The sequence below is a fragment of the Asterias rubens genome, chromosome 2 (genome assembly GCF_902459465.1).
Source record: "Asterias rubens chromosome 2, eAstRub1.3, whole genome shotgun sequence".
In the NCBI taxonomy this organism is placed as follows: Eukaryota; Metazoa; Echinodermata; class Asteroidea; order Forcipulatida; family Asteriidae; genus Asterias; species Asterias rubens.
This window is the reverse complement of record NC_047063.1, coordinates 16,431,891-16,457,379: the sequence shown is the minus strand read 5'-3', so window position 1 is coordinate 16,457,379 and position 25,489 is coordinate 16,431,891. Positions and strand designations below refer to the sequence as shown.

General features: G+C 39.1%; 3 protein-coding genes across 3 annotated transcripts in view; 1 reads left to right on the top strand and 2 right to left on the bottom strand.

Moving 5' to 3' along the window:
* Positions 1-2,374, bottom strand: part of LOC117302664 (uncharacterized protein C12orf56 homolog) — a 41,651-nt gene extending 39,277 nt beyond the window's left edge. Inside the window, exon 1 of the mRNA XM_033786650.1 lies at positions 1,753-2,374. Within this exon, the coding sequence (XP_033642541.1) occupies positions 1,753-2,010 (258 nt within the window). The 5' untranslated portion in view covers positions 2,011-2,374. The remainder of the gene's footprint in view (positions 1-1,752) is intronic.
* Positions 2,375-5,697: 3,323 nt separating this feature from the next.
* Positions 5,698-8,015, top strand: LOC117307456. Its single transcript, XM_033792215.1, has 2 exons — positions 5,698-5,748; positions 7,371-8,015. Exon 2 carries the CDS (start codon positions 7,400-7,402, stop codon positions 7,859-7,861), a length of 462 nt encoding a protein of 153 aa, XP_033648106.1. The 5' UTR covers positions 5,698-5,748; positions 7,371-7,399; the 3' UTR covers positions 7,862-8,015.
* Positions 8,016-10,921: 2,906 nt separating this feature from the next.
* LOC117305776 (ATP-binding cassette sub-family C member 8-like) overlaps positions 10,922-25,489 on the bottom strand; it is a 37,361-nt gene continuing 22,793 nt past the window's right edge. Inside the window, exons 20-33 of the mRNA XM_033790655.1 lie at positions 25,081-25,250; positions 23,800-23,869; positions 23,036-23,193; positions 21,838-21,930; positions 20,381-20,483; positions 19,118-19,231; positions 17,957-18,068; positions 17,008-17,138; positions 16,321-16,399; positions 15,813-15,921; positions 13,569-13,672; positions 13,219-13,352; positions 13,025-13,087; positions 10,922-11,612 (exon numbers count right to left, since the gene is read on the bottom strand). Coding sequence (XP_033646546.1) covers positions 11,475-11,612; positions 13,025-13,087; positions 13,219-13,352; positions 13,569-13,672; positions 15,813-15,921; positions 16,321-16,399; positions 17,008-17,138; positions 17,957-18,068; positions 19,118-19,231; positions 20,381-20,483; positions 21,838-21,930; positions 23,036-23,193; positions 23,800-23,869; positions 25,081-25,250 — 1,578 coding nt within the window. The 3' untranslated portion in view covers positions 10,922-11,474. The remainder of the gene's footprint in view (positions 11,613-13,024; positions 13,088-13,218; positions 13,353-13,568; positions 13,673-15,812; positions 15,922-16,320; positions 16,400-17,007; positions 17,139-17,956; positions 18,069-19,117; positions 19,232-20,380; positions 20,484-21,837; positions 21,931-23,035; positions 23,194-23,799; positions 23,870-25,080; positions 25,251-25,489) is intronic.

Sequence of the window (25,489 nt, the reverse complement as noted above, 5' to 3'; positions counted from 1 at the left end):
TAATCCTCAATTCATAAATATTTCACGACTGAAACTTCAACACTTGCCTTTTAAAATCTATATGGTATGGTTGATAATTTTATAATGCCTAGCAGTTTCATTTGGTGTTCATCTTCTGTACTTGGTGAGTCTAGTTCAAAATGAGACAATAGGCTTACTGTATCAATGTATTTTTTTATGGAACAAGCTTAGCGGCATTAACTCTTTATTCTTGAAAGAGCGAGACTTATGGACAAGTTTAATGTTTGTCCCGTTGATAGCACCAACTCTCTCCGCGAATCTTGCGACAGTCATACCGATGCATGATGTTCTTGCGAGACTGCAGGCTCCTGCAAGTCTAACTGCTCTCGGTTCTCCGGGCCTTGAGCCCCCATCTCTAGGCAGAGCAGTCTCGCGAGAGTTGTCTCTCAAGACAATATCACGAGAGATGCGGTTGTGCTTTTACGCTATCACCACAACAAACACTTGATGACCTGTCCACAAGTCCTGTATTGGCCAAGCAGTTATTCTTCAGAATTATTGGAATGGCAACTTTATTGGGAAAACTGAAATGTCCACAGTTACCATTTTAAGGGGCACCAAGGCAGTCTAGTGCCTTGGGGTGGGAGTGGGGGGATGGAAGCAATTGTCTCGGGCCTTATTCAAAATTTGAATAAGTGACAAATGAACCAGTCTCGGACGTATGTTAGTAGCTATTGTGAGGCACTGACTGGAGCTAACAAACATATGTTTGTTTTAATCCCATATGGGTAAAAAAAAATTTAACTAATGGGCCTTATTAACAATTAGTAAGAATAATCCCGGCAGAGAAAGTTTATAATTTGCACGCAATTTTTTAAACATTATTCGAGCACAGGGTGTGATCAGCTTGTAACTAATGCACACCTTACATGGACACGCCTTTCTGGTGGTGTAGCTAAGCAGGCTATTTGCGTCTGTTCATGGGCTGACAATGGGGCCTTGCTTTGTAAAATTATTTGACCTCAATTGAAGGAGATTAAGTGGCAATAGGATACGACCAATTTGTTGGAAATAGTTAAGCGAGGGGAGTGGAGTGGGGATAATTTGAATATTTGGTGGCATACACTAGTGTTACCATCACTAATCAGTACCGGTAATTGTGCCTCATATCTAGAGCCATCTGATGTTGTTGTGTGCTGAATGGTCTGGTTTGAGCATGGAGCAATGTTTGAGTGAGAGCTGTCTCTCCATAGATGCAGACAGTATCACGAGAGAGCTGTCTATGAACACTTTCAAATCAACAATTTAGTTAGAAATGTACACTCTCCAGTCTCAGTCCCACTTTCACATCAGTATCATCATGATAAGTTTCTCATAAAGTCATCCGATAGGCCTATGTGGGTGTGTGTGCACCGGCAAGTCAATATCAAACTTTCATTTGCAACAGTTTATTCTCACTTTTGAGTGGTTTGACTATTTATGCCAACATCTTTAAATTGATACACCATCAAGAAATAAAATGAACTTTGGAAATGGTAAGCCTGCTCAGTGTATACTGAGTGATGATTGTGTTTTTTAATGATACTTTCTATTATTATAATTTTTAGTCCTAGACTGTGTACTCACTGCTTAGGAATAAAATAAACAAGCAAATAAAAAACTGGCAATACAACTTGACATGACGACTTGACATGATTCAGATTGACAGTCATTTTAAACTGACACCATTTCCCATTCCACCCAACCGGCCCTCCCGAATTCCCCGAACAGAAAACAAGAATAAAATCTTACGAGATTGATGGACGTGACATCTCCGAGATGAACAGACTCTTCGGCTCTGATTACCTTGGGCGGGTTGTCTGTGATATAAATCTTCTCATCGCTCAAAACCACAAACTTGTAACCTCTCTTGACTTTTCGGGACTGTGCAATGCAGGCCTCATATGCCCTGATCCTCTCGAAGACATGGTCCCCAAGCTTCTGCTTGAGAAAGTTCTCCAGTTTTGCATCGCGTTTACAGCTGATGAGGTCGTCCCCACTCCGCGCCATACGTATACAAAAGTCACCGGGGAACAGAGCGAGCACACACGTCCTTGCTCTACCGTTCAGCGGTGAAATATTCCGGTCCACTGATCTGTCAAACACGAGCCCGGTCCGTAACACCGGTAGTATAACTTTTCAACGGTGGTGGTAGGCATTCGATCATCTTCATCACAGACTTGGCATCACGTTTCACATTTTTCTAAACAACTGCATACTGTTGTAGTATGATACTTGTTGCATTTGCTTGGTCAACTCAACAAGTCATCGCTGGATATTTGCAGTAATTAAACAATTCGACAAAATTAAATAACTATTGTACGCCGAATCACACACTTTATGGCATGGTAGGTACAGCTAGTGTGTTGTGCAATGTGTGTACGCGCATTGCAATGGCATGGTGTGCTAGGTGGTGTTTTTTGTGATTGACGATCGTGCACAGTACAGTATTGGAATGTGTACCACCAGCAGGGCAGTTTTTACGCGCGGGCATTTTTTAGCTTCCCCAAACGTCAAGGAAACAGAATAGAGGGCGCTGGTACAATAATTCGACGGTGAGCTAGTAAGTGGTGGTAGCCAAAAGCTAATGCAACTTCAAACCAATCGGCAACTTCTTTTTCTGATGCATTATGTGATTTTAAACTAGCTTCCGGATACATTTCTGTTACTGGGTAACACATACTCAATATTGGGATATTTTAACGTCATAAGTTACGCTTGTGCCATCATCTGTGCCCAATATCATGGCTCTGCATGCTCCGCCGAGTTCTGCGATCACCATTCTCCGCTTACTACGGGACGTGCAAGCGCTGAATTTCTGCGCTAGTTATGACTGTGTAAGCGTTTAGAATGCCCGGTGTAGGTTTTCTCGGTCACATTCGGCAAATGAGGAGCCAATTCCATGCGTTCGAATTAAAGCTGTTTTGCCTCTCAAGTTGTTACTGTGTTTCAAGTTCAGAATTCGGCCATTCAATTTCGTTTTAAGTCGAGTCAAATTGTTCAATTTAGTGTGATCGTTATTCTTCTTCGAGACACACACACACCTCAAGAAGCGACTGCAAATTTGAATGCTGCTCTGATGAATTGTTAAAATGAATGATAATTTTGTCAAATCGAATGACGCAACATTACATTAATTGACTAATTATAAAACGAAATCGAATTACCCTTTTCAGTAGCATTCGATTTCGCGCGAAATAGAATACCTTGATGGTTAAATTGGCTGTTCTTTTTTCGAAATTGGCCGAGAAAACCTATACTATAGTGCGTGAAGCCAAATTTCCCTGCTAACCCGTGAAATATGCTTGACGTAAGCAAGGATATCCCTGCTTCCGTAAGCGCTGATTATAATTGCTTACGGTAATCAGAGCCATGAATATAGGCCTTGGTTAAAGCCTGGATCTCAACAAAGTAGCTCAGCTCAATGATGGCAACCAGGCGAGTAAAACGACCATGCTGAGATTGGGTTTTTATGAAAAGCAATGTAGTACAGTATGCCTGTAGACCGGTGTCAGATGCAATTGTGTCCGCCATGCTGTCTGCTCCGGACACTTTTGCATATGCAATCGTGTCTATGCAAAAAACTTCGGCGGACATGTACATGACTGTATGTACATGTGCGCGTGTAAGCGACCGTGCATGCACTGAACCTACGTATATGCAGCATGAATATTCACGTAATTGTATGATTGCAGCGGCCGAACACTTCCCATGTTATTCATGACATGCACTTAGCTTGTACAAAAATGTCGGACGTGTTCCGGCGACCAAGGGCGTTTAAAGTTACTGCAATGACGGTTTTGCACGGGGCGGACACAACTGCATATGCAATTGTGTCCGGGCGGACACAATTGCATTATGCAGCAGCGTCCGGGCGGACACGATTGCATATGCAAAACCGTCCGGCGAACATTATTGCATGTGCAATAATGTCCTCCGGATAGTATTGCAACGAGGACATAATTGCATGCGACAACAGCCGTCCACACTAATTTTGTTTATCATCATCCGATTTGGGAGGGGGAGGGGTGCACTTAACCTGTACCATCTATATTTTTATGATGCCAAGGTTCACCACCGTTTGCCATCGTGGAAAAGATATGTTCTATGCCTGGTTGTATGACGTATCACATGAGAAACTGTAAATCAAAGGGTTAAATACATTCACAATTTTGTGAGTGTGGATAACACCGAAAATGGTTAAACATTTTAACTAGATCATGAATAAAATCATCGCCCAACAAGTGGGTAATTGATGTTAAATACCCAGAAAATGGGGGCGGGGTGGGGGGGGGGTTACCAAACTATTGGTTACCAAATAAACCCAACTATTGATAAGAATATAACTCAATTATTTGGCAATCAGAGTGCCTATCTTTGATGGGTAATATTTTGCCCAAAAGTTGGAGGAGTAGACTAATCGCCCTTAGTTGGGCATTGTTTTACCCAATTTGTTTACAGTGTATTGTCTTTTTACAAATTTACTTCTTTTTGATGTTAAATAGCCGACATTATTCATAATTTAAAATTATTTAAAAAAAATTATACTAAACATTGTGAGCAACGGCTCTCTTTGAAGTAACGTAGTTTTAGAGAACGAAGTCATTTTCCAATAAAATATTTGATTTTGATTTCGAGACCTCAGATTAGATTTTGAGGTCTCGAAATCAAGCATCTGAAAGCACACAACTTCGTGTGACAAGGGTGTTCATTATTATCTCGCAACTTCGACGACCAATTGTGTTCCAGTTTTCACAGGTTTGTTATTTTATGCATTTTATGTTAGGTACAAGTGACACAATGGCCTTTGACAATTATCAAAGTTGTCCAGTGTCTTTTAATTTGTAATATTTTATCCGACCATAACATGCATCGTGCCACGTGTCACATCACACAGAAATTCGATGTTACAAAAGCCTCAAGTAGCCAAGCGTATCGTCCTCTATTTTTTCTCCACTGTCCCGATGACTATTTTGAAACGAGGTCAAAGTTCTCTATGTACTTAAGGGGTTAAACATGTGAAAGCAGGCCTGGTTTAGTTAGAAATGGATTATTTTCAAACATAGATCCATTTTCATAATTAGTATGTTTCCCATTACAGTGCCAGACACGCAAGTTCCAGCTGTGGGCTCGATTGCACAAAGCAGTCAAATTCATCGCAATACAAATTGTCAGTTTTACCATGTGTTTTGTATTGTGTCATCACACTTTACTTTAGCAATAGGCTACGATAAATTTGCAGTTAAGATCATTCTTGGCTCTTCGTGAATTCGGCCCCTGCGTGGGGTGCGATTAACTTAAGTGGTAAGATTGCCCATCAGCGCAGAGGATAGTAAAGTCTTGTTAGTCATGATTTTCCCAAATAATAGGCCCATGTCTTTTTCCCCATCGGCTACTCCGTATGGAGAATCTCAAATTCAAGAACAAATTTGCTAAAACAATTATTTGAAAATTTGAAGGCCAGTTGTCAAACATTGAGGTGTTGTAATTAACTTCGAAGGCTATGTTGTAAACAATTGTGTTGTTGTAATTAAATACACGTTACGTAACACTAAGTGAATCCTTAACCCCGGTGAAAAAAACCCAAATACCTGTCAGTGACCAAAGGTATTCATTACATCGATTATGATTGAAAAATAACTCTGAAAAAGTATAAATATAGGGGAAATTTGTTCTGCTATAACACAACAGCTTTGCCGTTTGTATCTGCACAGACAACATCATCGGTTCCTCTGGAAAGCGTTTGTGGTAAGTAGGCCTATACGTGTGTCGAAATATATTTTGTGTGGCTACAAAAAATGTTTATTGCAGTGTGATAGTCTACTATAGGTTCACGAATTAGCAGCAAGCCTTTTTTTTTTTTTTTTTAAGAAACTCGTATTTTGCGTCGCGTAACTGTGTAGAATTATTTATAGACCACCTAATCGACCTATGACTTCATAACATTTCATGTTTACAAAAAAGCCACAAAGCCTGGATTTCCTGCAGGCAAATTGTCTCTGCTCAGTGAAAAAACCCATAAAATCTTGTTTTTGTTTGTATGGAAGTTGCCCTCAGTGCAATTTTTATCATCTTTTCGGTACACATGAAGAAATTTAAGGGGGTTCAGATAAATCCTTTTCAGCTGTTGTTATTTTTCTAACTGGTTTATTTATATGGAAATTTTAACACCAAAAAAAAAAAAAAAAAAAAAAGCTTAAATGTGACCAGTGTATCTTGCCTACCAGAAAGGCCCTGGAATTTACACTTTTAGTGTACAAAGGTTACATAACATGGTCTAATATACATTTATGCACACGCGTACTTTTACTGTGAAACGTGAGGGTTTGTTAGAATTTAAATTAAAATGGTATAGTAGATCCATTCAACAAGAATTTCAGCTGATGTCATTCTGGTCTTGGCTTCTTTTACTAGTTCAGAGCTGTGGAAATTCACAGATGCTCAACCATAATTATCCGCTCACGTTGGTGCGTTAGATTTTGTTCGCAATCACACAGTTAACAGTATACACGTGAAATTGCCATAAAGTTTTGCGAGAAAACAAATTAAAAAACACTTTGTGCATGTTCTTTTTTACATTGAAGAATTTGATTGAATAGTTTTTCTTTGATAACCATAATTATTCGTTCACGTTGGTGTTAGATGCGCGTCAGATTTTTGTTTCGCAATCACACAGTTAACAGTATACACGCATGATATTGCCATAAGTTTTGCGAGAAAACAAATAAAAAAACACTTTGTGCATGTTCTTTATTACATTTGAGAATTTGATTGAATAGTTTTTTTTTTATAATCATTATCCGTTCACGTTGGTGTTAGATGCGCGTCAGATTTTGTTTCGCAATCACGTAATATGATATTGCCATAAGTTTTGCGAGGCAGTAAACAAATAAAAAAACACTTCGTGCATGTTCTTTTTGACATTGGAGAATTTGATTAAATAGTTTGTTTGTTTTTGATAACTGTTCGTTTTCGGCCCCACGTTAAACGCCGTGTAGGCCAAAGAGAGTTTCTAGATCCAAAGCACGGCAAAATAGAGACGCCTGTTATACATTTTTCCACAATATTATTTCGCTCACAAATGTTGATTGCATTTCTAATGTCGCCCGACCTAAATGTAGCATTTAGGTTAGGCTACATTCAGGGCTCGGCTACATTCAGGTGCCGCACAACCGTGCGACACGGGTGTTTTCGTGTTCCCTCGAACTTCGACGACCAATTGAGTTCAAATTTTCACAGTTTTTTTAAAGCATATGTTGGATACACCAAGTGGGAATACTGGTCTTTGACAATTACCTAAGGTGTCCGGCCGCAGGCAGGTTCCATTTTTTGAAAGAACATTATTTTGCATTGTTTTTCTCTATGAACAGGTGCCACAGTGGTCAACGATAAATCAACAATGATCTCCAACGCAATTGTTTCTCTGGTGTTGATCGCCACTACTTTGACAAGCACCGCCTATGGATTCTGCTTGCCTCCCCAAGGCTGGCACGCCAAGAGCCTCGTGGAACGGATCGAGTTAGATGAGGTCAATCTCGCCATCGTTGCTTACGTCGATGCCGTCTACCCCGGTCCCCATGGAGCCAGGGGTCCCTACACTGCAGACCTCAGTGTGATGTGCGTCTATAAGGACACCAATGGTGCTGGTAGTGAGCTCCCTCTTCTGTTGAAGGGAGTGGAGGGTTTTGGCGGGTCCTGGGACTGTGCCGACACAAAGGTTGAAGAAGGGCGTCAATATATAATGCTCCTTCACCGTGAAGGGGACGGCCTGAAGGTTGCTGAGGTCAACAATCAAGAAGGGGCAGAAGAGGCTCTCCCGTCCCGTGTGTTAAAGGTGGAGGAAAAATATTCCTGTATGTAAATGGACATCTGTATTGTTAGTGTCCACTGCTGGAAGCACCACACACCGTTCCTAATCTAGATGTCAACAGGCTTTGATGAGTACCGACATACAAAATGTAGATGTAGATGTAGAACACTATAAGTTTTAAGAGCAACTATAAAATGTAAATATTAATAGTAAACTTGCGGGTACAACCATGGGTAAAAAACTCTTTTGAAGGAGTGGTGGCTCTTTTTTTTTTTTTTTTTTACCCATGGTTGTACCCGCAAGTTTACTATTAATATTTATTATAGTTTCTCTTATTCTCCATTTCATGCAAAGCTTCAAACACCATTTACTTTGAGTTTTCTTCTTTCCGTATTTCAGTTTGGACGTAGGCTACTGTAGAATGCACACTTTTATAACGCTTGTAGTAACAGGCTACGCATTGAAACAAAGTACCGGCCTAAAAAAAATATTATTTTGTACAACTCGGCCCAATTTTTTTCAAGGCTGTGCATTACGCTTGACTAAGCATGGATCAATGTACTTGGCAAACCTGACAATACTTGACAAGTTTTTGTGCTTACAGGCTTTATGAAATTTGGCCATGTTGTCTCGCTCTTTAATGTTTAAGCAGGCAAACAATAATTTTCTGATCAATAAATTTATATCGGACCCTGATCACCCTGAAAAATGAAGAACACAATAATTATCCGTAAGCTTTATCCAAGCATGGAGCAAGCCAAGTGTCACCGCAACGTCCCATTGGACATACTAGGGAGAGCATTCTAATTTGAAACATAACATTAACTTACTGTAATTCTCGGTAATTTTAGTTTTTGCTTTTAAAAATGTTATAGTGATGATAATTTTGTTTGAACCAGCTTTGGAAAAATCATTAAAATTGAGTTTATTTTCTTCAGTGAATGTTTCTGAACAATAAAATAATTTTTTTGAGTAATTATTTTAAACGATTTATATGTTTAACAAAATAAACAAAGTTGTGTGGGGGATGACTCCGCCTACCCCTTTTGTGACGTCAATCGAGGCAGACCATGGAGGAATAAATTAGGAAAACAAACTAATTTATTCCTCAATGCTCAGACTTTGCCTCGATCGAACATCGAACACACGTACGTGCAAGTACATTCAAGTCCTAGTAAGGGGTTTTCTTGCATTTTTCCGGCAATGTCGACCAGGTGTATTGCTGCTGGATGCAGCAAAACAACTAAAGATGGGGTCAGTTTGCAAAGTGGCCAGGTCCGACGTCTTTTCCACCACTGTGCAGCAAACACTTCCAGCCGTCGGGCTTCGAGAATCCGGAATACTCTACACATTTTGACATGAAGAGAAAAGTTCTTTTCTAAAACACGAGGCCATCCCAACAAGTTTTCCAGCTAGTGGGGAAGTCGAAGAAGGTACCTGAAAGACGTAACGAACCTAAAGGAGATCTGCCTAACGTGAAAAATCAGGTATTGTTTCAACTTTAAGGGCATGTTTTTAGCTTGCGCCAAGCGTCACTATCTTGTGTTGGCACTGCATGCGATTCATCGCGCCTAGATTGACGTCACGAACAGCGCCCTCTCGAGTCAGGCTTATTTTCAAACTTGAAAACAACATGGAAACTAATTATTCAAAACCTTAGTTAATTGTTTATTCATATTCAACTCATCAAAACACATATTTTAGTGACAAAAGCTCTATTTTGCCAAAATACCACTTCCAGGTGACTTTAAAGTGTGACTTACGAAACGAATAACCAGGACTTGGGTGTATTTTTTTTTCTTCGTATTTTAATAATCCAGATTGTATAGCTGTACATGTGACACAGTAAGAGCGTTTCGTTTGGATCTCGGCAGCTACGAATTTAAAAACATCCACTCGTGGATCTAGTCATGGTTGACGATTATGGACGATCCCTTATCGGCTGAAGTTTTAGAGGCAACCCAAACTTTCTTAGTCTAAAATAAGTCCAAACCGCTCGACGAAACGTTACATACAAAATCAAAACTTTGAATCTGACGTATCGCCCCGACGGGGAACATTCCGTTTACTATAAGACTAAAAAAAAGGACAAAGAACCATCCCAAACTGTTGCTCCTCATTACAATTGTTTTATTACCATTAATTATGCAAACATTGTGTTACACAAAATTTAAATTTGCTGAAAGACTTCAAATTCTTTAACTGTACAAAATCAACTTAAAGCGCTTTAATATATATTCATAAATACCCCAGACAGTTTCTTTACTCCTATTGGTGGAGGGCGCGTCACGTGGGGTGTTTAAACAGTTGATAATGACCAATGTTTATAACTGGCTGGCTTCCGCATGTCGGCGCACAAGATTATCACGCGGAACGCGCAATTCATAGCTATGTAACAGCGTGTAATCTATTCCTAAGTGCGCGCGCGCATATCCCCATACACACAACCAACGCGCAACATACTCTTCACAAATTTTTTGAACAAAATATTTCAAACCTCAAACTTCCAACTGTCAAAGTGTCCATAATTGTATTTTTTTAACCTTTTTGTAACGAAAGAGCATTTGTGAATGGGAATAAGAGAGTAGGGACTCGTTCTTACACGTCCGATTAAAACCTTGCAGGGTCGTTGCTGTGTGATAAAAGCCCTCGTCTTTGGCTCAGGCTTTTATTACACTGCAATTCGACCCTGCCGGTTTTAAACGGCCGTGTAAGAACTCATGGCTACCCTTTTATTCCCTTATTTGGTTCGGGGTAACACCATGTGTGTGTCTATTTGCCAGATTAGGTTCTTTTGAGAGCTTGTCTTGCATTATGTTCTACTACCGCGCAGTAGATTTACGGAATTCAGGAGACTTCGCAGTTCTGAAAGGAACTGTCCAGCTTTTGTACTAATGGGCGGAAGGTAGTAGAACGAGGGAGTAATTAACTTCCCTGCCGCGGAGTAGGGCCCAATTTCGTAGAGCTGCTAAGCACAAAAATTTGCTTAGCTTGAAATTTTTGCCTTAATAAAAACAGGATTACCAACCAAATATGGATTTTCAGGATAAGCAAACAACAGCTGAATACCAGTAACAAGCAATATGCAACAAATGGAAATTTGGTTGGTAATCCTGTTTTTATCAAGGACATTTCATGCTAAGCAAATTTGTGTGCTTATCAGCTCTATGAAATTGGTCCCTAGGTCTGTCCCATGGAGGGAAACAACCTAAACTACAATGTATGGCGCTGGATATTTTTGAAGTTAGGAAGAATATTAGTAAATCACTCAAAGGGAATTAGTATTAAACAAAAAAGTATATGAGAGTTAAAGTATTACACAAGAAAAACACAAAAATTTTTGACAAAAAGTCTCCTAATTGTGATGACAAAGGTGGGTTACCAAGATAATTGAAAATGGCATGCCTTTTTGTCATTCATCTTGTATAGAAGAAAACTTAAGTTATAATCGCTTCACAATACAACAAAAGGTGTAAGCCTCATTTCAAACAACACTTTGTCTTCTACAGGCAGTAAGTTTTGACACACAAGCAGCTCAAAAATACACCACAAGATGTTGCCATCATCTTGAATATTAAAAAATAACGACCCGAGCAATGGCGATAGTTTTTGAAGTCCCCCCCACCTTCAAGGTTTTGGTCAAATATGAAACTCTTTTCTACTCTCATTTGCCAGCCTTGACCAGGGAGGCAAAGATGCTGTCCTCTTGAGCTAGAAGGTTCTGTGGGGTGTCGTACTCCGCTATCCGACCCTCATTCAGCACCAGGATGTGATCAGAGTCCAGGATAGTCTGCACACGATGCTGTTAAGATCAAATCAAATCAAATCACATCAACCAAAGTTAGATTTTGAGAATGGTCTCTTTGTTTTACAAACAGATACTGAAAGACAAAGTAAACTTAGGTCTAGAAAACTAGTTGTCAAAATTCAATCAAAATAAAATTATGATATTGTTCCGATTAAACCAAAATACAATCAATGCCAAAAAATCCCTACAATGACGTCTCAATACGAAGTGATCTCCTGTACTGTTTTTAATCCACGGCAAATAACGCATCATAAAATAGCGAAAAATTGCAAAACTCAATCCTGTGCATGAAACCATTTGATAGACACAAGGGAAGGAGGCCGGTTCTCTAATTAAAAAGGACAAGCATTCACCAAAATACATATCAATGCCAAAATAAGCCATACAATGACGTCTAAATATGAGATGATCTTCAGTAATAACCAGGGTTTTTTTCACACCCGAAGGTGTCTGTAAGCACTTCCAACATTATTACCCCTGGTCTCTGTACTGGTTTTATACCTCCAATACACAAGAAGTCAAATAATTGAATACTACACAATGCACAGTCAATGAAAGGTCACATACGGTCAGCACAACACGAGGCTGGCTTCACACACACGCGAGGCTGGCAATAAACAGATTTACAATTACCCGATCAAAATACCAGCCCTAAAAATTATTATTTCAATGAGGGTTCAAGTACAAGATAAAACTCACAGACTATTCTAGGAACTTATGCCTCCAACATAAATAGTGTATTGCAGAGCCAATCCCATGCATCATACAAAAAAAATAATAAATACAGAGCGAAAAATATTTATGTGCTCTCTCGTGCTCTAAGCTACAAAAGGCAAAGAGTGAATCTAATGGTGGTCGCGACCCCAAAGTTAACTTTTAAGTATGATATCAATATTCAATATAAACCACAAGGCAATCTGACTGGGTAAATTTTGAAATAATTTTTGGGGATGAACAAAGAATTGACTAGAGTGGGATTCGAACCAAAGACCTCCGGATTAACGTGCCGGCTCTGAGCTAGCTAGCCCTATATTGGCGGTGTCCTTGTTCGGGGGTGCCAGTCAGAAGCCATACAACTGTTAACTGCCGTGTAGCCAGGGATCACACCCAAATTACGATACAGCCTGGGAAGTGGCATCCAGGGGATCATGGCTTCTGACTGGCACCCCGAACAAAGATATTGAAAAAATAGGGACACCACCAATAAAGGGCTAGATAGCTCAGTTGGTAGAGCGTCGGCAAGTTAATCCGGAGCTCGTTGGTTCGAATCCCACTCTAGTCAATTCTTTGTTCAACCCCAAAAATCTTTTAAGTTTGAATTACGTAAATCACAAAGTTGGATTCAACAGTTGAACACTGAGGGCAATGGTCTTTGCGAAAAGGTCTATGGTTACACTGTAACTTACCGCTATAGTAAGGATTGTCCTCTCCTTAAAGGCATGGGCCACAACGTCTTGAAGAATAGCGTCCTGTAAAATTAAGCAAAATTAAAGTTTTACCTACAGGGGTTTGAATTTTGTTATTTTATTTATTCACTTGGATCATTCCTTAATAATTCTCAACTCCCAGGTGGGGCATACAACCTGTGACGTAAACCTACCGTTTCCAAGTCGATGGATGCAGTGGCCTCGTCCATGACAAGGATGCGAGTCTTCCTCAAGAAGGCACGAGCCAAGCAGAAGAGCTGCCTCTGACCAACGCTGAAATTCTCTCCTCCTTCAGTCACCATCGCATCTGTTACAAAAAGCAAACATCTCATTTATAGAAGCGCTGTTATTAATCTATACAAAAAAGAGAGGCAATTTTGTTGAAGTACCTTTGCACAAGGACACATTAAATAGTCAGGCATTGAACCCAGCCATCAGAACTTGATACAAAAAAAACATACACAAAATGTTGACAAAATTCCAGGCTGGTTATCATTTGACTTATAAGATCTTATTTTCTTACCCAGTTTGAGATCCAAATCCGACACAACGCCTTTCAGCTGAGCGATCTCAAGAGCTTCCCATAATGCATCATCATCATGCTCACCCCTCGCATCCAAATTAAACCTTTAAAAGACAACAAGCATCAATTGAAACATGTTATTATAGGCTTACAAAATGCGCACAGTAAAATCTTTGGCGATTCGCCCCACTCCTGAAGGAACAGGCTGCCTTCTCACAGAAATATTGCAGTTCAAGAATGTTTGATGTAATGTTTGATCGTGGCTGGCTTGGAGGGGATTCGAACCCTCATTCTGGTGACTCTGCTACAAGAGAAAATAAGCTGTCTTCTGCACAGAAACATTACTTTTTAAAAATGATCCAATGGTTGATGATGGCTGGCTTGGACGGGATTTGAACCCTCATTCTGGTGACTCTGCTACAAGAGAAAACAAGCTTACTTCTGCACAGAAACATTACTTTTTTTTAAATGATACAATGGTCGATGATGGCTGGCTTGGACGAGATTTGAACCCTCATTCTGGTGACTCTGCTACAAGAGAAAATAAGCTGTCTTCTGCACAGAAACATTACTTTTTTTTAAATGATACAATGGTCGATGATGGCTGGCTTGGACGGGATTTGAACCCTCATTCTGGTGACTCTGCTACAAGAGAAAATAAGCTTACTTCTGCACAGAAACATTACTTTTTTTAAATGATACAATGGTCGATGATGGCTGGCTTGGACGAGATTTGAACCCTCATTCTGGTGACTCTGCTACAAGAGAAAATAAGCTTACTTCTGCACAGAAACATTACTTTTTTTAAATGATACAATGGTCGATGATGGCTGGCTTGGACGAGATTTGAACCCTCATTCTGGTGACTCTGCTACAAGAGAAAATAAGCTTACTTCTGCACAGAAACATTACTTTTTTTAAATGATACAATGGTCGATGATGGCTGGCTTGGACGAGATTTGAACCCTCATTCTGGTGACTCTGCTACAAGAGAAAATAAGCTTACTTCTGCACAGAAACATTACTTTTTTTTAAATGATACAATGGTCAATGATGGCTGGCTTGGACGAGATTCGAACCCTCATTCTGGTGACTCTGCTACAAGAGAAAATAAGCTTACTTCTGCACAGAAACATTACTTTTTTTTAAATGATACAATGGTCGATGATGGCTGGCTTGGACGAGATTTGAACCCTCATTCTGGTGACTCTGCTACAAGAGAAAATAAGCTGTCTTATGCACAAAAATATTTTCTTTTAAGAATAACCCAACGATTGAAGATGGTTTGGCAGGAAGGGATTCAAACCCTCATTCTGGTGACTTTGCTACAAGAGAAAACAAGTTTTTTTTAATTTTTATGGAAGTTTGCCCAAAGCAAGGCTAAAAGCCACTCTAGGTTAAGGGCTACAAGGAAGAAAACATAGAAATGTAGTAACTCAGTGGAGCTGAAGGTAGGAATTGATATTCCTCTTAAAAGATGGAAGATCATAGGATGAAGGGAAACATGCACCAGGCAAGGAGTTCCAAAGAGATGCAGTACGAGGGAAAAAGCTACTGGAGTAGCTCTTTGTTCTACATCTCGGCACAGCCACAGTATAAGGATGAGAACAAGCAGAAAGCCTGGTCTCGCGCTCAAACACCCTGACAGGAGGAACAAGGTTGGATAGACTGGTGGAACAATTACCATGGAAATATCTGTAAAACCAACAGAGGCTGGCTACAGACCTTCGGTGAGAAAGAGGTTGTAGTGTAGATCCTAACTCTTCTCCAACCAGGTTAACAGAAGTCTAATGCACAGAAATATTGCCTTTTAAGAATGATCTAATGTTTCATAGAGATGCTAACCACAACCTTTTGCTTAGCATTCAAATTTCTTCCTTGATAAAAACAGGATTACCAAGCAAATTTCCACATGCTTTTCAGGAAAAGCAAACATCTGAATACCAGTATCAAGCAATATGCAACAAATGAAGATTTTGTTGGTAATCAAGGATTTTATCAAGGAGGAAATTTCATGTTCAGAAAATGTTTGTGATTAGCAGCTCTATGAAAATGGGCCCAGGCAGGAAGGGATTTAAACCCTCATTCTGGTGACTTTGTTACCCCATAAAGCAACCTGTCTTCTTGCAAAAATACTGCCTTTTTATTGAATGATCCATTGGTTGCTCATGGTCTGGGGCAGGCAGGGATTCGAACCATCATTCAAGTGGCTCTGCTACAGTACACTGGACATCCCAGACATACCTGATTGTACCAGTGAAGAGTACAGGGTCCTGTGGGATGATAGCAAAGCGACGTCTGACTTCTCCTAACGGTAGATGAGCAATGTTCATACCATCCACCATGATCCTCCCTATGATGATAATAACAAAACAATTTAAAAAACTATACCAACCAATAAAAATATTTCCCAGTGAAGACTTTTTGAGGATCACCCTGAAAATATTGCCAAAGTAGATAAATTACTATATATACTGAAGACATAGATCACACAAAGTTAATATATGAGTCAAATATTGATAAATATAGCAATCCTATATTTAAAAATTTATAAGAGGTGGGTATGACTATGAGTAGAGTCAACTAAAGTTGCCACGAGGGGTTGCCACGAGTGCAGTCGCCTGAAGTTGCCTATAGTAAAGAAAGGGTCAATGAGTTATTAACAAATGATCCATTTTCATTAAACAGCACAAGTCTTTAGTCATAAGTCACACTAATTTTGAGTAAAAGAATTGTTGATATATATATATACCTTTGAATGTCTGAATGATCCTGAAGAGAGTCAGAGTAAGGGAGGATTTACCGCTGCCAGTCCGACCACAAATACCAATCTGTAAATAACAAAATGTGTTCTAAGAAAGTTTCAAAGTAGTATTTGCAAAGCACCTTGCCAGTGATCTGGACAAGCTTTGAGAGGGGCCAGCCATTCACAAATGACCAAAAAACAGATGCTGGAACCTGCTTAAAATGTAGGGTAATAAAATTGGTTATAATATCACACAAGTGCGAACAGAATACCAACAAATATATCACTTTTGCAAATTATGAATTGTACCTCCAGACTCTGTGTGGCAGGTTTTGTAAAAAATGTAATGTAACGGGCAAGTGCCTTTACCTAGTTACTAGGATGTGTGCTATATAAGAAATGAGTTTTGTTAATAATAATAATAATAATAATAGTAACAATTTATATAGCGTCAAATCCATCAACAGCAATGCTGTATGGCACTTAATACAAAGAAACATTTAAAAACAAATACCCTTTATCGATAAACAGAAAAGCAACGAGGTATACAAATAAGTTTAAAATCAGCAAAAAAAAAGAGTGAAAACTGACACGCAATTATAGAAATAAACAATAACACAATCTACATATTGTTTAAAGGGTTAGAAATCCAATCAATTGTCCCGCTTCACCCAGTGAATCCCTGAATCCTACCTTTTCCCCGGGTTGGAACCGAATATCGATATCATGGAGGACAGGGTCCAGGTCCGAAGCGTAGCGTGCCGAGACACCGTTGTATACGATCTCACCCTTATCTGGCCAATCAGGACCGGGATCCACGATACCTATGAAATGAAAAAATGGGGAAATGTACTCACCTCTTTTCACAAAATAAATATCGAACGATATAAACCCCAAATAGATTAAAGGCACTGGACACTATTGGTAACTACTCAAAAACATCTATTTTAACATCTATTACTCAAAAATAATTGTTAGCATAAATACTTGGTAATGAGCATAGGAGAGCTGTTGATAGAAACACTTTGTGAGAAACGGCTCTTACTAAAATAACAGTTTTTGAGAACAAGGGAATTTCTAACTTCAGACCTGAAGCACACAATTAATTGGTAAAACAAGGGTGTTTTTATTTTTTTTTTTCTTGCAACTGCAATGACCAATTGAGCCCAAATTTTCACAGGTTTGTTATTTTATGTATATGTTGATATACACAATGTGAGAATACTGGTCTTTGACAATTACCAAACGTGTCCAGTGCCTTTCGCCTCTTGTTACTGCATTGCTTTGATAAAAAGAACCACTGGTTTCAGCATTATTTGAAGCACACAGGCGTCACCTACCGTCATAACTCTCTGTCTCAATAGATTTATAATACTCTACTCTCGCCATTGCATTCATCTGCATCTCTAGATCAGCGGACATACGAATCACCCAGTTCAACATTCCAGAGAACAAATAGCTTAAAGTAAGAGGTTTTGGACAGAAACTCACCGTCATAACTCTCTGTCTCAATAGATTTATAATACTCTACTCTCGCCATTGCATTCATCTGCATCTCTAGATCAGCGGACAAACGAATCACCAAGTTCAACATTCCAGAGAACAAAAAGCTTAAAGTAAGAGGTTCTGGACAGAAACTCACCGTCATAATTCTCTGTCTCAATAGATTTATAATACTCTACTCTCTCCATTGCATTCATCTGCATCTCTAGATCAGCGGACAGACGAATCACCCAGTTCAACTGACTTGATATCTACAGAAAAAAAGTAACAAATTTTCATTCGGTTGATGGGAAGGTATAGGTTTGGTAATCACTCTTACAATTATTGGCAATAAAAACCTTTGGTTAGACTAGCTTAGAGCAAATATGGGAGACTTTTTGGACAATAGGTGGCAGCAGACTAACCAGGTAGTCCATTGTTCTTAAAAAATATGCACAAGCTCAGAGCTACGTAAACAATGGACATTTACCTGGTTTGTCTGCTGCCACCTAGTGTCCAAAAGTCTCCCATTGACAGTATAAAGAATTATAATAAACATTTCACTTCTGAGCAATATGTTTATGTAAACAGATTTATTTTTGTATGCCCCAAAATTTAAATTAGAACGTGTTACATTGTGTATTCCTATTAGAAATAATTATTCCTGTGTGGACAAATTCGTATAAAGATTTTTGGCGATATCTAAAAAATACAACCACCTTTTGAAATGAAATGTTCACATTTCAGTTTTATTACGTATATCTACATTTATGCATGATTAATACAATCAAACGGTTCCTAAAACCAAAGGTATACTTTGCCTTTAAAGGAAGGTTTAAAGATTGGTTTTGTCAACAAAATACTTATTTATAGGCAAAATAATGAAAGAGAGGTTGAAAAGAGAAAGATTAAGCTGAATACAGGTCTACTTGCTGAGAATTTGTTTATTTCAAATGTCACATTATTTCGAAAGGAACATGGAATCCATCCACATTTAGGTGACAACTGGTACCAAACGCATCTTTGGCCGCAGCATTTGCAAATGGACACCAAACTTTTGGTTCAAATGACTTAGGGTAAAAAATCATCAAGTAGTTTATAATATCAACAACTGCAGTGCTATGACCCTACCTTTAACCAGGACAAGTTTCAACAAATTGTGGGTTTCACAAAGAGATCCCAAGAAAGAACCAATCAATTATACCCCAAGGAAATGGACAGTGTTTACAATTCAAATTACAATTACCACAAGAGAAACTGACTAAGTAATTAAACATTTTGATGACGAGATCAAAATAAAATGTTGGAAACTCAGACTTACACTAAGAGCGTAGGTTATTGCAAGGCCGACGAGACTGGGCTGCAAGTTATGGGTCAAGGCAGAGATCATTGTAGCTAGGCCGGCCAGCAACACGATGGTAGCTCCAATCATATCCTGTGTGTATGATAAGAATTATGGATAGTTAAATGCCAACGAGACTGGGCTGCAAGTTATGGGTCAAGGCAGAGATCATTGTAGCTAGGCCGGCCAGCAACACGATGGTAGCTCCAATCATATCCTGTGTGTATGATAAGAATTATGGATAGTTAAATGCAAAATATATAGTTTTAAAATGGCCTAAGGTTTTACCCTAGCAGAGTCTTTCTCAAAGCCTTTATAAGGATAGTTAAATATGTGGCACAAATTACTATTATTATTATTATTTTTATTCAACATTCATATAGCTCCTCTCCAAAGGATCAAGCACTTTACAAATAAAAATGTTTCATCTAAAAGTACTTACAAATATTAAATTAAAGAGTGAATAAAAATACACTGCACAATAGCAATAACTTTTTTTAAATATGAAGATACTAAAAAAAATATATATAAAAAAATATTAACATTCTACAAGAGAGCAAATGTTCAAAGATAATTAAGTCACTAATATTGTTTATACACACAAAGCACAATATTAGGTATTTCACTCTTAAGTTCATCAAACAAAAATACTACAAACATAGTTATAATTATTTTTATATACAAGAATAAAAATACCAGGCTAGTAAATTCACCTAGAAAAAAAAGACATTCGATTTGAAACTTTGCGGTTTAAAAGAAAACGCCATGTGACGCAGGGCAACATTTTCTGCCAACTTGTTGGCAACCAATCAACAGCACTATATGCAGAAGGAACGCTGCGGCAGCACACGAAAAATGAACTCACTTTCCCTAGGAAAAAAGTAAAAATAATAATAACAAAGACATTTTGTAAAGCGCCTCATTCAAAAAGCCTGTAAGCTCATAAAGAGAACAATTACAAAGAGAGAAAGATACAATTACAAATAAGCAAAAACAACAAATGTAAAAAAACACCTAAAATATGAATCTTTGCCTTGATACATGTAGCCTAGAACTGGTTGCCTGTTAATTGCCTTGTGTGTCATGGCCATGGCCTTCACAACAGAATCAAGCAATTTTGAAAATGGCTAAGGCTTATGGCAGCCATGACAGCATTTGGGATGAGGAACTCGCTGCTCCTGAAAACTTTGAAGTTTTAAAACTTTTAAGGTTTGTGGTTATTGTATCAGACGCTGCACTTACCAGTCTGCTCCCTAACCATCTGTTGCCTGTGTTCAGGTAGAGGAAAGTCAGGTTACTACATTCGATCTTCTTGATTAAGGCCTTTTGGAAGCGCCGATGTTGCCTGACAGGAAGAACAAAAAAAACAGCAAAACTGATTAATGTAGACCATACTTTTGCTGAAAATTATACACTCACAGATAAAGAAAGGGGACAAGTCTGGTGCGATTATTGGCCTACTTTGGGCAACAACTATTGTTGACTATAATTTGACTAAGTAAGCCCGAACTCCGTCTAGTCGACGATAGTTGGACTACGCTATTCAAATATTCAGAACCAGCTTACCAGGGATGTTGCATCGCTGGTTATCAATAGCCGATTTCATAGCACAGTGCAGAGAGGGCCAGAGAGTGGATGGGACGTAAAGCCGTTGGTCCCGTGTGTTGTTTAATGCACGTAAAAGAACCCAGTGCACTAATCGAAAAGAGACGGGGTTTGCCCAGGTGTTCCTGGCTGTTGCTGCTGAATGCACCGTAGAACCCTTAGAAGGTGCTACATATTGGGTCTCAGAACTCAGAACTTTAATAACCTATCTTTCTGTATAAATGTAGAGACTCGGCGCCTTGAGTACCTGTTGGTAGATACGTGCGCTGTATAAGACTTTGATATTATTATCACCAGTTATCAGAAAATGATAACACACGTGAGCCGCCGATGAGTCTTTTGCACTTCAACCTCTACACGCTTGCTTAATGTTTGTCACTAGTAAACCACTAGTCAACCATCGGTCCTTGCACAAGCTTGACCAATGTATATTACTCAAAATAATAATAATAATAACAAATTCTTATATAGCACATTTCACAATAACTGTATCAATGCTCTTTACACTAGTGCCCTGGTCATGGGGCCAATAACATCCCTGTAATGTTTCTCAGCTCCCTTGGGAGTCTACAGCCCTGAACTGCCTGTAAGGCGCTTGTGGCTTTTTCATACACAACATCAACCTCTACCCTCTACCCTCGCAAATACCCAGAGAAGCAATTATAGCAAAGTATCTTGCTCAAGGACACAAGTGTCACGACCGGGATTCGAACCCACACTCATAGATTCACAGATAACTACAGGGGATCATACCTAATTATAAGGTTCTTTAAAGGCACTGGACACCTTTGGTAAGACTAGTCTTCTCACTTGGTGTATTCCAACATTCATAAAATAACAAATCTGTGAAATTTTGGACTCAATTGGTCAGCGAAGAGAATAATGAAAGAAAACACCCTTGCTGCACAAATTTGTGTGCTTTTGGATGCCTTTTAATATTTGAGTGAGAAATTAGCTCTTCCTAAAAAACTGCATTACTTCAGAGGAAGCCATTTCTCACAATAGTTTTATACCACCAACAGCTCTCCATTGCTCCAAAGTATTTTGAGTACTTTACTAAAAGAGTCCAGTGCCTTTAACTAAGACTAACTTACTTATAAGCCCTGATGGTTGACAACCCTCCAAGTGATTCAGAGAAATGAGCGTAGACTGGAGACTTACTGATGCTGTCTAAGCGTTGAATATCTCTGCAGGGATAAACACAGACCAGTAACAGATTATCAGATGCGAAACATCATGGCCAAATACCGTCAAACCAAGCATATGTGATGCGTTCAAGCAAAACAATTTATGAGCATCTGGAGCAAGCAGGAACATACGTTAAATTTTTGTTTTTGATTTCTCCAGCGCTACCAATGCCATCCAGCCACATCTGCTTGTTACAAAGTTTATCAACTTAAAGGTCAATCCTACTATTATCGCATGGGAAGGTACACTATTGGTAATTGTCAAAGACCAGTGTTCTCACTTGGTGTATCTCAATATATGCATTAAACAACAAACCTGAGAAAATTTGAGCTCAATTGGTCATCGGAGTTGGGAGAAAATGGTGAAAGAAAAAACACCCTTGTTGGACGAAGATGTGTGCTTTCAGATAGGAATAAAAGACTTTCATTATTTTAGTGAGAAATTACCTCTTTCTCAAAATCTATGCTACTGTAGAGGGAGCTGTTTCTCACAATGTTTTATATTATCAACAGCTCTGCAATGCTCGTTACCAAGCCAGTTTTTAAGTTAATATTTGTTTTGAGTAATTACCAAACGTGTACCTTCCCTTTAAGTCAAGGCCAGCAGGTCAAAGTTAATTCCACCATTTCATCCATTCAGTACACCAATACAGGAGCTCCACAGGGGTGTGTCCTGTCACACCACGGTAAGACTACGGTTTTGTGCGGTAACACCACGTGCGTATCAGCTTGCCAGAACTGTCTTTCTATATTCTACTAGATTAATCGGATTGTTCAGGAGACGTCTCAGTTCTGAAAAGAACTGTCCTGCTTTTTAACTACTACCCCAGGCGGAAGGTATAGAACATTGAGTGGAACTACTACTTTAGCTTATAGGATTGTAAAGAACTGCACAGTTCTTGAATTGGTCTCAACGTTTCGACAAGTCATCGTCAGGAGACTGTGGTAGTAGAATATAGAAAGACAGTTCTCTTAAGAACAAACTCTACCTGGCAAGTACATAAACACATGTTGTTACCGCAAACCAAATACATGTTGATACATCACCATGCAATGCATAAAATCCTATATGTTGTTATTGTTTTCTTATTAGGTTATTATTTACCTTGACGTAGTGATGAAGACTTTCATAAGCAGGAGGTACAGAAAGAAGACAGGGATCAAGGCAATAATGAAGTACCATGTGACGATAGCGTTGACCAGGATGGCAGAGAGGCAGTTGACTGTGAAACGCAAGAAGCCACCCAGGGTCGCCCCGAGCCTCTGGAGAGAAGGAGAATAAATCAAATACTTTCAAGCAAAAAGCTTATAATATTAGCAAACAATTTCGGTTTTTAACCCATACACCAATGTGTGTTAGCATTGTATATACTCAGTACTTTCCCCCAAGTCCTGTGAAAAAATATCACAGGCATGTTACTCGGGTGGGATTCAAACCCACAACCCTTGCAATTCTAGAGCAGCCGTGGGGTCGAATCCCACCTGAGTAATATGCCTGAGATATTTTGTTCAAAGGACTATGGTGTATGGGTAAAACCAAAGTTATTCTTTATCCCCGATGCAAATTTAACACCTCTAATAATAGGCAATAGTGCATTATTGCAATATTGCAATCTAGGAGATTTTGTACATCATCAGGGAGATATTTAAAATGACATTCAACATAACAGGGAAACAGTTTTCATAATCAGAGAGCTTTTAAAATTTCTACAATTTGTACAACATATTGCAGGCAATATTTAGAATTACATTCAACGTAATAGTGAAAAAGTTTACATCATGAATCAGGGAGACTTTTAAATTTGTTCATTAGAACATGGAAAGACTTTCAGGAAACTTTCTGCAGAATCAGAGAGTTGGGAGCATTACCTGATCGATTGTAGCAGTGTCTGATGAGAAGCGATTCAAGACTCGGCCGATTGGAGTTGTGTCAAAGAACCTGAGAAGAAAGGAGACCAAGCAAGAGACAAAATTATGAGCTTTCTTGTTTTAGACCAGGCCCCAATTTCTTGGAACTGCTTCTGGGCAGAAATAATAGTTTTTTGGGGGGCTAATCATCCTTGCTCGCAGCTAAGAGCTGAACTGCGAAGGACGCGCTACAACGTGTTCGAGAAGCTGGCACGCAAGGGAGCCTTTGGCTGCCAGCCACATCAACTCATTATGACCACAGAGCACAGCCAAAGACTGAAAGTGTTTGATTTGTTTTGATCGCGTTGCTGAGTTACTTCTGTTTGAAATTAGCCAATACATCATTTTTTCTGATAAACGAATTACAAGTAAAGTGATGTTTTAAACTACCATTTCGCGCAAAAGGATACAAATTAGACATAAGTATGATCACAAAATTGTTGTATTCATAGCTTTATTGCCTAAAAGTAAGTGTTCTAAAGGTAAGCATATGCTTACAGGAACATTCAGTTGTGCAATATTTGCAAATTTTGCAAAAAATGTTGTATCTTGCATGAAAATGGTCCACACTAAACCGTTGTATCTTGACGTGTACTTGTTTCGTGTGCATCTAGACTATTTTGACATGTTTGACAATTTCACTCTTGCATGTAACAAAAGTGCAATTTTAGGAGAACCGTTTTTGCACCGACACGGAAACTCATTTGTGACTGGAACATTCCAGTGGATAAGGCAACAATTTTTAATAACTACATGTTAGGGGTGCATGTATATATTATTTTTCAGCAATACCTGTGTTGCATTTTCCAGCGTCAGATTATTCCCTTTCTCAGACCAAGCCGAGAGCCAGTAGTTGAGAGCAAAGGACGCGCTACAACGTGTTCGAGAAGCTGGCACGCAAGGGAGCCTTTGGCTGCCAGCCACATCAACTCATTATGACCACAGAGCACAGCCAAAGACTGAAAGTGTTTGATTTGTTTTGATTTTTTTTTCACGAGGGAGGAAAACCGGATGCAGGATTCCAGTCACAGTTTGTTTATACATTTGACATTGTAGTTTGGCTGGTAACCTTATTCTGGTAAGCATAATTTTGTTGTGCTTAGCTATTTTTGGTGCTTAAGCAGCTCCATGACAGCGCTGCTTTATGGTAAGCAAATGAACTAGCTCCAAAATACTGAAAGCAGGAGGAATTCTAGCTGCCCATTTCAAACACACTTTAAGAGAGATAGACGTCACACTGACCTCATTGGTGCCCTCATGACAGAATTGAGCATACTATTATGAAGTTGTCTGGCAGCGAAGAGAGATGATATATAAATCAATGTCATCCCAGCAGCCCCAGCGATGATGCTAGCGATTGACAAACCAGCGTAACCTCCGAGGTAGTAGTCTAAAGATTCCAGTAGCTCTTCCTGAAAAAATCAGAAACAAAAATCACACTTATTAATAATTATTAATAACAAAAACAATAATAGCGTTATTATGGAGCTTTTTTAAGTATGAGACCAATAGACCGGTCCATTAAGCTCCGCCCCATTGCGTATTGACCAATCACAACGCAATGAAGGTCCAACAAATAAGGTCCGACATGCGTGCGCGGCAGAGTTGTGCAGAAAGGCATTGGAGAGCAGTCACGTGTTCTTGCTCACAT

What these genes read in the sequence shown, in the direction of transcription:
- LOC117307456 (XM_033792215.1), top strand. Translation starts at nt 7,400, where the DNA reads ATGATCTCCAACGCAATTGTTTCTCTGGTGTTGATCGCCACTACTTTG.